Source organism: Capra hircus, chromosome 1 (assembly GCF_001704415.2).
Source record: "Capra hircus breed San Clemente chromosome 1, ASM170441v1, whole genome shotgun sequence".
Lineage (NCBI taxonomy): Eukaryota > Metazoa > Chordata > Mammalia > Artiodactyla > Bovidae > Capra > Capra hircus.
The window spans coordinates 138,910,723-138,922,785 of record NC_030808.1 but is presented as its reverse complement, the minus strand read 5'-3'; the positions used below and the strand labels follow the sequence as shown (position 1 = coordinate 138,922,785).

Here is a 12,063-nt window from a genome sequence, read left to right as displayed (position 1 = left end):
TTTAGAATATTAACAAAATTGTGCTGTCGCCACCACTATTTAATTTCAAAATATTTTAATCACCTAAGAAGAAACCTTATACCCATTTGCAAGTACTTCCATGGATGGCTGCCCCTGGCAGCCACTAATCTTTCTATTCCTGTTAGTTTTTGTATTCTGGACATTTCATTTAATAGACACATACAGTATGATCTTGTGACTGGCATTTTTCACTTAATGCTTTCAGGCCTGATTCCATTGCTTCCAGTGCTTCCAGGGCAAGATTAGTACTTCATTCTTTTTCATTGCCCTATATTCTATTATAGGAATAGACTGCAGTTTGTTTACCCACTCATCAGCTAGTGGGCATTTGTATTATTTCTACTTAAAAAAAAAATTAAGTTTTGGCTGTACTGGTTCTTTGCTGCTGTGCATAGGCTTTCTCTCATTGAGGAGAGCAGGGACTATTCTTGTTGTGGTGTGTGGGATTCTCATTGCGGTGGCTTCTCTTGTTGGGGAGAGCAGGGACTATTCTCGTTGTGGTGTGTGGGATCCTCATTGCAGTGGCTTCTCTTGCTGTGGAGCACAGGCTCTAGGTGCATGGCTTAGATGCCCCATGGCATGTGAAATCTTCCTGCACCAGGGATTGAACTGGTATCCCCTGCAGATACTTAACCACTGGATCACCAGGGAAGTTCTGCTTCTACTATTTGACTGTGGTCAGTATTGCTGCTTATCAGCATTTAGGCACAGGGTTTTGTTAGGACATAAATTTCCATTTCGGTTTATATCTAGTAGTCAATTTGCTGGGTCATATAGTAACTTTGTAGTTAACCTTTTGACAATTGCCAGACTGTTTTCCAGAGTGGCTGCATTTTATATTCCCAGTCAGTGATGTATGCAGTTGCCAATTTTCTTCACATCCTTGTCCATAATTGTTATTTAGTTAGTGGGCAGGTAGTGACTTGACAGTATAAAACTCATAGGCAGGATAGATCCAGGATTTTTGGAGTTTGAATTTTGTTTAACTTAGGGACATCTTTTAGAAAAAGAACTCGGGAGTTACAAGTAGACACAAGGCCTTGATAGACAAGTTAAATTGAAAGCCTCTGAAACTTGTTTCATTAGCTTTGTCTTAACCCTTTGTTTACAGAAGTGTTTTGAGAGTTAACTGAGATAAAACATGTAAAATTTTTTCGCAGAATGTGTGGTTTCTAGGTAGTAGATTTTAATAGCTTATTACTGTGATTTTTTTAGAAGTCTGTTTTGAACATAAAAAGCAGACTTTTCAGTTGATCTAGATTGGCAGGCCTAGGAATCTGTACTCCTTGAATGGTGTTGGGCTCCCATTTTGAGAAGCTTTTTTTTTTTTTTTAGAATATGTTTACTTTGCATTTTCAAATGAAGTGAACAAAGTAGATATTTTCTTTTAGTTTGTTTCTCCTTGGCATTTTCAGTGTCTGTTATGATGCACTTAATGGCTGTTACAGGAAAAGGTTGTGTCTCAGTTTAAAAGTGCCTGCTTCGGGGGACTTCCCTGGTAGTCCAGTGATTAAGAATATGCCTACCTTTTGCAAGGGACACGGGTTTGATCCCTGGTCAGGGAACTAAGATCCCACATGCCTTGGGGAAGCTAAGCCTGTGACCTATAACTGCTGAAGCGTGAGTGCCTAGAGCCCATGGTCTGCAACAGGAGAAGCCACCACAATGAAAAGCCCTTGCGCTGCGACTGGAGAGTAGCCTCTGCTCACCACACCTAGAGAAAGCCGGCTTGCAGCCACTGCAGTGAAGACCCAGTACAGCTGAAAACAAAACAAAAAAATATCTGGTTAGTAGCAAAGACCAGTAGTTAAAGTAGACTGCAGCTATTTAGGGTTGTGGAGATTAGTCAGTTGTTACCCTCTCTTCCTTTAAAGACTCTCTGTGTTAGAGTAGTTTCAGGTTTAAAAAAAAAATCACATAGTCCCCATATATGGTTTCTTTTTCCTATTAATGACATCTTGATTTAGTATAGTACACTTGCTACAACTGATGAACCAGTTTTATACATTAACTAAATTCTATAGTTTACATTAGGGATCACTGTGCTGTATGGGGGTGTGACAGATGCATAATGTTTGGTATCCACCATAAGATACAGAATAGTTCCACTGTCTTAAATCCTGCTCTGCTGTACTTAATCATCACTTTCCTGTCTTCTTGAGCTATGGGCACCATTGATCTTTTCACCATTTCCATAGGTTTGACTTTTCTAAAATGTTATATTGTTGGATCAAAAAGTATGTGGCCTTTTCACATGACCCCTTTTTAGTAATGTGAGTTTAATTTTCCTCTGTGGTCAGTTTCTTTTTAGCTTTGTAAGAAATTGCCAATCTGTTACCCATAGTGGCTGTGTTATATTTTATATTCTGATCACCAGTGAATGAAAGTTTCTCTGCTCCACATCTTTGTTAAGATGTTATTTCTTCCCAACGTCATCTAAAGATGAACACAGTCCCAGCAAGTTAATTTTTTGGATATTGGCAAAGAGATTCTGAAGTTTGTTTGGAGGGGAAAAAAAAGCCCTAGAATAACTAACAGAATACTGAAGAGCAACAAAAGGACAGGATTGATAGCTACTACCTGACTTTAAGACTTAGTATAAATAATCTACAGTTTTTAAGACAGCATGGTACTGGTGAAAGACTAGACAAATAGATCAATGGAACAGAATAAGAAACCCAGAAATAGACCAGTACAAATAGACTCAATTAGCATTTGACAGAGGAGCAAAGACCACTCAATGGACAAAGCATAGTCTTTTCAACAAGTGGTATGGAACAACTGGATAGCCACATGCAAAAGAAAAAAAAATCTAGACACAGTTTCACAAAAATTAACTCCAAATTATCATAAACAATGTAAATATAATACAGAATTATAAAATTTCTAAAAGATAACATAATAAAAATCTAGATGACCTTGAGTGTGATGAATTTTAGATACAATTCCAGTGCCGTGATCCATGAAAGAAAAACCTGACAATAGAAAAGCCTGAAAAATACTGTTAGGAGAATGAAAAGACAAGCCACAGACTGGGAGAAGATGTTTGTAAAACTCATATCTGATAAAGGACTTGTATTCTTAGAATTCAATAAAAAGATAATCAAATTTAAGAATCGACAAAAGATCTAACAGGCACTTTGTTAAAGAAGATATACAGGTAGCACATAAGCATTCTAAAAGGTGCTCAGCATCATATGTCATTAGAGAACTGAAAGTGCACGAGATGATACTGCTCACGTCTTAACACTGGCTTGAGTCTGAAACATTGAGAACGTTTACATTATCTTCTTATTAACTTTGCTCAGAGAATGGTCTCTCATATCAGGTTTTTATTTGCTAATAGTAGTAGTGTTAAGTCTCACAGATATTTTCTTTTGCCTAATTCTTTGATAAGAAAAGGGATGTAGTAAAGACACTTGCTTTTGGTTTTAAGTTTACCTAATTATGTTTTATTACCTGGTTAGAAGGACTGTGTGGTTTCTCTTGACTCGTGGTGTTTAGGAGGTCAAGATTTTAATTTTTCTCCCCTCCACAAATCAGGAGACTTCTTGTGATCAAAGTGAAGGTTCTTGTTCTTCTGAGGAAGAAGAATGGAAAAGTGACAGAAGAAGTGAAAGTGACAGTGAAAGTTCAAGGTACCTGTTTTTACTTGTTTTAAGCTTTAAAGCGTTTTAGTCATACCCTTGAATGGAATCATACTTGAGTGACATTCAAGATGTAAGAGCTTCCATCTGTCAGGTTTTTGATACATTTAAAAGGAGAAAAAAACCTGGATTAACAGTTGTTTCTATAGAAAATATTTTGGGTATTTTATTTAACTATAAAACATGTGAGCCAAAGTGTAAGTATGTGTACTCAGAGTATCAATTTAGCCTTGGGCTACATTCATAAAGAGGAATGTCCAAAGTCTGAATGGTAGAATCACTGTTAAGTTTATTATTAGTTACTGCATATGTTGATGGAAATTCAGTTAATTAATCAAGAAGAAGAAAAAGGGAATTTTAATCAACAAGCCAAACTAAGGATTATAACCAGGAGGCAGATTCACAGGAAGCTCTGAGAACTGTTGGGCCTGTTGGAAGCTGAAGGCACAGTCACATGCATTTTCAAGATAAAAGATGGTACATCAGGATGACATACTGCTGTTTTATGTACATCTCACCAAGGATACATAGTCTAGGTCAACTTGTACAAAGTGAGCACTAACTACTGTGACCCCCTCCAGAGCTGGAAAACCAGGTTATTCTTTTAAGAAGTTAAATTGCTAATGTCAGAAGAAAGGAGAAAAAATGATCTTTACTATTGAGCAGGTACTCCCGTCTTTGAGCGGCTCTGGCTAACATATAATGCTGATGCCCACTGCTCATTAGGGAGGGCGGCCCAAATGGTCACACAGAGATAATTTTATGTTGAATTTTCCTTGTCCTGTCTTAAAATATAAACATTATTTTATCATACATACTAGCTTTTGTTTAGTTTTGGTATCCAAATTCATGGGACTTAAGGTGTTAGTATCTGTTCTCATCTTGATAAATGTCAACTTTCTTGGCAGATGCTCAAACCAGAAACCTAGACATCATTCTCTCTTCGTAATTATTTCTGTTACCATGTCTAGAAAATTGTCTCTCCTAAATATGACTCAATATTTTAATTTCCATTGATATTTTGCTTTACAGACTATTACATCATACTCCTGGTTTCTTTTCTCGTCTTCTTTTATTCCATTATGCTTAGGAGCTGGAGTGATTTCTAGAATACTTGTTTAGTTTTGTTTGTTGTAGTCTCTCAGTCGTGTCCTACTTTTTGTGACCACGTGGACTGTAGAACCCCAGGCTTCACTGTCCTTCGATGGTGATGGACATCCCGGAGTTTGCTCAAACTCACGTCCATCGAGTCAGTGATGCCATCCAACCATCTCATCCTCTGTCTCCTGCTGCCTTCAATCTTTCCCAGTATCAGAGTCTTCTCCAGTGAGTTGGCTCTTCACATCAGGTGGCCAATGTATTGGAATCAATCCTTCCAGTCAGTATTCAGGGATGATTTCCTTTAGGATTGGACTGGTTTGATCTCTTTGCTGTCCAACAGACTCTCAAAAGAGTCTTCTCTAGCACCACAGTTCGAAGGCATCAGTTCTTTGGTGCTCAGTCTTTTTTATTTAATTTTAATTGGAAATACACAGAACGTGAAATGAATCATCGTAACTGTTTTTAACTGTACAGTTCGGTAGTGTTAAGTACATTCGCAGTGTTGTGCACCCAGTCTCCAGAGCTCATTTCATCTTGCAATACTGAGACATATACCCACTGAACAGTAATTCATCACTCCACCCCACCTACCCTGGCAACCACCACCCTTGCCTTTCTGTGTCTATATTCATTATATTTGAATTCAGCTTATCTTGAATTTTATTACACAAAGCACATGCTCTTAAGATTTTTGAAACAGCTCTTTTTATAGCGTAAAAGATAATGCAGAAATAACATTTATAGTAAATAGCTTTTGGATATGGGTTTTATGGAGCTTGGGAGGTATGTGGTTGGGTAATCATGGCCCCAGTTAGAGGGTCTTTATCCTCTTCTGTGTTTGCTAAAGCTGGCAGTGTGGCAGGGGCTAGTTTTCTAGATTGAGTTTCCTGTTTGGCTCTGCTTTTGCTCCAGAGTAGGCCGAGACTAGTCCCTCTGTGGGATCTTTTCTCATATCAGGGAGAATCCCCTTCTTGGCAAGAAGCTGTGCCCACTTATAGCTTTCTGTTTGATGTGGCTCTGCTTTCCTTGTGCTTCTCAGTATACTCACTGATAGGTCTATCATCCCAGTTAACATTTCTAGTCCATTTCTGAGCTTCCTGCAGTTTAGGGGAAGTGCTGCTCTTCTGGTCTCTACTGTTTTCATAACTACACTTCATTTTTGGAAGGGGAAATTATTAGTTGGCTCTTGATGTTGTCTTCCGTGAGTTCTCATCCAAATTATACTTAGAAACATTTACTCAGGCTTACATCCTTTTCTAATTTCCAGTGTCAGTGAAGATTTTTCTCTTCTTATGATCTTTGGTCACGTCAGTATTTGCTGATAGTGAGAGTAGTAGAATCTTCCTAGGATCTTTTCTTTCCTCCTTGTCGTCTCCATCTCTCTTAAGGTTGTAGGATTAATTTGCTATTCAGGCTTAGATTCTGGTTCCATACAACTTACAACTTTTCCTTTTCCAGTGACTCTTCCTCTAGGTATTCTGATTGGACAGCCGACGCAGGCATCCACCTGCAGCCTCCTTTACGAACATCATCTCGACGACGAATTACTCGATTTTGCAGCAGTTCAGAGGATGAAATGTCTGCTGAGAATTTATCTCCTCCAAAAAGGAGACGAAAGAGAAAGAAAGAAAATAAGCCTAAAAAAGAGGTACGAAAAGTATACCCTTAAAAATAACATCTATCTACACTTTCATAGTTTCTGTCCATATTTAGAAATTGGATATCTTTGGGAATTTGGAGCCTTCGTTGTTATTATTTTGATTGATAATGTTGTATCATCAGGAGTCAGATGTAAAATACAAACTTACTTTTGTAAAAGCTTCTTTATTATTAAAACTATCTAATCTGCTCTGAATTGAACTTGGCACTTAACACCTTTTTGAATCTGTAACTTCAGAGGGAAAGATCTATTTTGCTCAGAACCCCACCATAACTCTTGTTTTCTCCTGTCAATTTCAACACCAGAAATATACTTCAAGGCATTTTAAGGGCCTTCTTGTTTTGTCTGCTATTGTCATGTTTCCCATTTTCATTTGACATGTTCCATCTTACTACTTTTCTCCTAACTGTAACATCCCTGTACCTCGTTATACGTATAGTGCATGTGCTCCTGTTGAATATTTAAAGATGCTATGTCTTTGTATTAGTTATCTTTTGCTATATAACAGATCATCTTGGAACTTATCTTAAAAACAACAAACATGTATTATTTCATGTTTTAATGAATCAGGAATTTGGAAACTGATTAGCTGATTTTTGACTCATGAGGTTGCAGTCATCATATTGGCGTGGGTCACAGTGTTGTGAAGTCTTGATTAGAGGTGGATCTTTGAAGCTTTTCATGGAGTAGTTGGCTGGTGGCCTCAGTTCCTCACCACATGGGTCTCTCCATAGGGCTGCTTGAGTGTCTTCTTACCTTGGTAGCAGATTGTCCCCAGAGCAAGTGAAACAAAAATTAAACAAGGGCTAAACCTTTTACGACCGAGGCTTAGAAGTTGCCCATTGTTACTTATGCTTTTTTCTCTTTGTTAAAAGGAGTTGGAGCCCACACTCCAGTGGAGGAGACTTGGGCTCCACCTGTTAAAGAGGAAAGGAAGAGTAGCAGAATTTGTGGTTCTGTTTTAAAATTACCAGTCTCTTTTTAAAAAAACTTTCCTTCCGTTATGGTTTATCACAGAGTATTGAATATAGTCCTCTGTGCTCTACAGTAGACCTGTTGTTTATTCATCCTATACATAATAGCTTGCCTCCACTAACCCCAGACTCCCATCCCATCCCTCCCTTCCCCTTGACAGCCACAAGTCTGTTATCTGCCTGTGTGAATCTGTTTCTGTTCTATAAAAGTGCATTTGTGTCATCTTTTAAATTGCACATGTAAGTGAAATCATATGTGAAATTACCAGTCTCGAAACCTCAAATCCAGAGGAGACTGCCTGAGATAATTAGTCTGTGGTAGAATTCACTGTGGAGTCTTGGCAAAGTAGGCTTAGTGTGTTGAAGAGGGTTGTTGAAGAGGGTTTAGTTTGAAATTAGCCCCATTTCATAGGATGTAATGTGAGTGCTGTGAAGAATCTGTTAGAAATTCAGGAGAAAAGTGCTCGGTAGATCTACAATGCTTACACAACTGATAATGTTCCTGTGTATGTATGAACCAAGTATATATGCTGTTAGAAACTAATCATTAGGTGACATGCTTATAAAAGTCAGCCAAAGTCTTTTGTTTTCAATTAAACAGTGCATGCTGCCACCTTCTATCTTATTAAACTTTGTACTGTTCCCCTTGGCAGAATTTGCGGAGGATGACTCAGGCAGAGCTTGCAGACGTGGAACATTTATATGAATTTCATCCTCCAGTTTGGATAACTGACACCACACTTCGAAAATCTCCTTTTGTTCCTCAAATGGGTGATGAGGTGAGAGTTACAGAGTTTAAAAATATGGATATGTATCATAAAATTAAATTACTCTTAGGTTTTTATTTTTAAATGTCTGTTTCCCTTTTGTAGGTAATATATTTTCGACAGGGTCATGAAGCTTATATTGAGGCTGTCAGAAGAAATAACATTTATGAACTGAATCCTAACAAGGAGCCATGGAGAAAAATGGATCTTAGGGTAAGATGATGGCATTATGAAGTCTTAAACATTTAGCACATACATATGTAGTTATTTGTAAATCCATTTAAGAAACACTCTGGAGGCATACCATATTACTATCTTTCCATTAATTTCCACCTTAAAAACATTTTTGCTGTTAACCTGCTAAGCATTAAGGTCTAGTCAGAAGACATGCTTTTTGGTGGACACTCTATACTGCTGGAAGGCATCTTGACTATATTACCATTAATCTTAAAATGCTTGTACCCAGGACAGATTTTCAGAAGAAGTGCAAGTCTCCAAAAAGCAAACAAACAAAAAAATCGGTAAAAAAGTTTCAATGACATGCATAATAAAGTACAGGAAAAACTTTAGCTTCTCTGTACTTTGTATACATATTTTTAACATTTAAAGAAAAATATCATGTTCTAACAAGTAGCAGCAAATAGTTATTTAACTTGGTGAGAAAGGTGCAAGAAACAAGTCCAGGCTCCCTAGAAGGTATCTTGGTAATTAGAATTAAAACTGAAAATATTTACACCTTTAAAATCAGTGATTTTACTTTTGGTAATTTAGGAAAGAACCAGAAGTGCATACAAATTTATGAGCAAGGTAATTCCATATCACTGTTTATAAAAGCCAAAAATTAGTAAAAAATCCAAATATCCCACAATACTGAAGGAACCAAATCATGATATGTTTCTATATTTGGCTACTATGTAGAGCCCACTATGTAACTGAAAGTTGTAAAGTATTTGTTAAATGAATGTTACATTTTCACTAGTAAGAGGAAAAATGGGATGTGAAATTACAGTTTTAGTTACAAAAAAATTTTAAAGACATGGGGTCAACCAAAATAAATAACAAATGTCAGTGGTGATTAAATGTAGAATAGTATTATAGGTAATTTTTATTTTTTTTACTTCGTATTTTTAAATACTTTCATTAACTGTGGAAGGTGAAAAAACTCTGCTTCTGTGCAGTTGGCTTTAAGATACCTTGAGATGTATATCTCTTTTACTTATTACTGTGTACCTGAGGACAGTTGATTCTCATTTTTCATGAATTTTTATTTGCAACTTGCCTATTCACTGTATACTATTTGTAACACCAGAATCAGTATTCAAGATGCTTTCTAGTCATTTGCAGACATGCATAGCTTGGCAAAAAATTTGATTTGCCCGCCTAACATGTTTCTTAGCTGAGGTTGAACAAGATGAGCTTCTTTTGAGCTCTCATGTTGTAAATAAGTGTTCTTTTCATTTTATTCATCGCCACATTAAATTTTTTTCACGTTTTTGTGCTTTTTTGTTGGTGACATGCTGTTTAAAATGGTCCCCAAACATAGTGTTCGAGTACTGTCTTGTGTAACTAAGCACAAGAAAGTGATGATGTACCTTAGGTAGAAGGTCTGTGTTAGAGTAGCTTCACTGAGACATGAGTCATAGTGCTGTTGGCTGTGAGTCCAGTGTTAATGACTCAGCACATATATTAAAGGAGGTTTTTTAACACCGAGATTCACATTACACAAGATACTATATTAATTAGGTGACTGAAATGTTATGACTTGTATCAACCTGAGCTTGTTTTTCCTTCAGGAGCAGTGGTTCAGTTTTCACTGTGAAGTCACTGATTCCCTGTTTTAAGTGGCCCTGTAGAATAATAAGAATATTGCAGATAATGAGAATCAACTGAACTTTTAGCACTTTGTTTGGCATATTGTAACATTTTGTGCAGTGAATAAGTGGATGAATGATCTCATACTGTTAGCATTAAGGAAGCAGATATTGGGAGAAGGCTCATTAATGAGTAGGATGCTCTCTCACAATAGGAACCTCTCCTGTTGCCTGTCTTACTTACCCCAACTGCCTGGAGCAGCTCACAACACACAGTAGATCTTCATATAAACAAGTATTTATGGCAGTGTATCAGGTTGAAATTTAATATCAAATTTTTGAAGAATAGTAAGCCAAATGCTTACATATTTTGATTTGCATAATACAAAATTATGTAAATGAAAATGTGCCTCTAGAAAGAGAAGAAAGTCAGAAGGAAGTTCCAATGGGTATACAGTGATTGTCTTTAGATACTGAGCTGATGGATGATTTGTGTCCTCCTCCTTATACTTTTGGTGTGTTTTTTCTAAAGCTAGCATATTGCTTACATTAGAAAATGTTTAAATACACCTTCAAAAAGATGTGAAGATATAGCAAAAAATGACTGTAATTAATGATAAATCCCTTGTCTGGTTTGAAATCCTGAATTGTGAGCTGACTTAATTTGGGAGTATGTGGAGAATTATCATCTTGAGGAATTGCTTTATTTTAACCATATATTGTTTTTAAAATATCTGTTACAGGATCAAGAATTGGTCAAAATAGTTGGAATACGATATGAGGTTGGACCCCCTACACTATGTTGCCTCAAACTAGCATTTATAGATCCTGCAACTGGAAAACTTACAGACAAATCTTTCTCTATTAGGTACATGTTATATTTTAAAAATGGAGTTAGTTAAATTTAGATTTTCCCTCCTGCCTGGTTAGCATGTCCTTTCCATTCAGCTGTAGGGTGCAGCACAGCTGTGAGCTGCAGTTCTGATAGAGGGGACCCATAGAAGTAAAAATCCTGGGTCTGCAGTGGCCACTAGGCGGGAGTGTGTTGATTGCATTTTCCATGCCACTTAAACGTGTAGAGAATTCTGGCCTGTAGTGGAGATGGCATCTACATTTGTTTTTCAGAAAATGTTAGAATCATTTTCTAAACCTGTGCCATCCAGTATCGTAGCTGTCAGCCAGATGTGGCTGTTGGGAACTTGAACTGTTGCTAATTTGAATTGAGTGTGATGTAAGTTTACACACTGGATTTTGAAGGCTTGGAGAATGTAAAATATTTCATTATTTTGTATTATTTGGTAAAACAGTATTTAGGATATATTGGGTTAAATGAAATACACTTAAAATTAATTTCACTGGTTTCTTTTTATTTTAATAAGGCTAGTTGAAAATTAAAAACTACAAATATGGGCCCCATTATTTTCTTTGGACACTGTTGTTCTGGACTATAACCTGCTATGAAGGAAGTATAACAATCTTTTATTTTTGTTTAGATACCATGACATGCCAGATGTTATTGACTTTCTTGTCTTGCGTCAGTTTTATGATGAAGCAAGACAGAGGAATTGGCAGTCTTGTAAGTCTGTTCTTATTGGATTTTATGTATACCCTGAAAAATTAATCTTATTGATATGAATTTTTCGTTGTGCTGCTGCTTATTATGGAGGATGGAAAAATGTAAATTCTGGAAAGATAAGTGACTGCTAAGTATATTTTGCTTAGGGATTAGTATGATGTGTGACATTTCGGAAGAATGATTTCTTACTCCTTGATTATAGGCTAGAGTAGACCTTTTATTTCCTTTCAGACTGGTCTACACTGCATTATCTCCATCTATTATGTGACACTGGTATAATCCATAAAATTACCTCTGATATGAAACAATCAGAAAGTTGAAAAATGATGCAGATGTTACACTGATAGTGTTATGGTATACCAGAATATTTTGCCTTTGATACTATATCAACCTAGACTTAAATAGATTGACTTGAGAAAACTATTCCTTTAAAAAATTAAAAAGTTGTATAAAATTGATATTTTATAGCCATGAATTACATAGGTAGACAAATAAAATCACTTAAA

General features: G+C 36.5%; 1 protein-coding gene across 1 annotated transcript in view; it reads left to right on the top strand.

The window, feature by feature from the left end:
• BRWD1 (bromodomain and WD repeat domain containing 1) overlaps positions 1-12,063 on the top strand; it is a 123,910-nt gene that overhangs the window by 68,551 nt on the left and 43,296 nt on the right. Inside the window, exons 22-27 of the mRNA XM_018051507.1 lie at positions 3,565-3,659; positions 6,228-6,417; positions 8,057-8,182; positions 8,276-8,383; positions 10,725-10,849; positions 11,475-11,557. Of these exons, the coding sequence (XP_017906996.1) occupies positions 3,565-3,659; positions 6,228-6,417; positions 8,057-8,182; positions 8,276-8,383; positions 10,725-10,849; positions 11,475-11,557 (727 nt within the window). The remainder of the gene's footprint in view (positions 1-3,564; positions 3,660-6,227; positions 6,418-8,056; positions 8,183-8,275; positions 8,384-10,724; positions 10,850-11,474; positions 11,558-12,063) is intronic.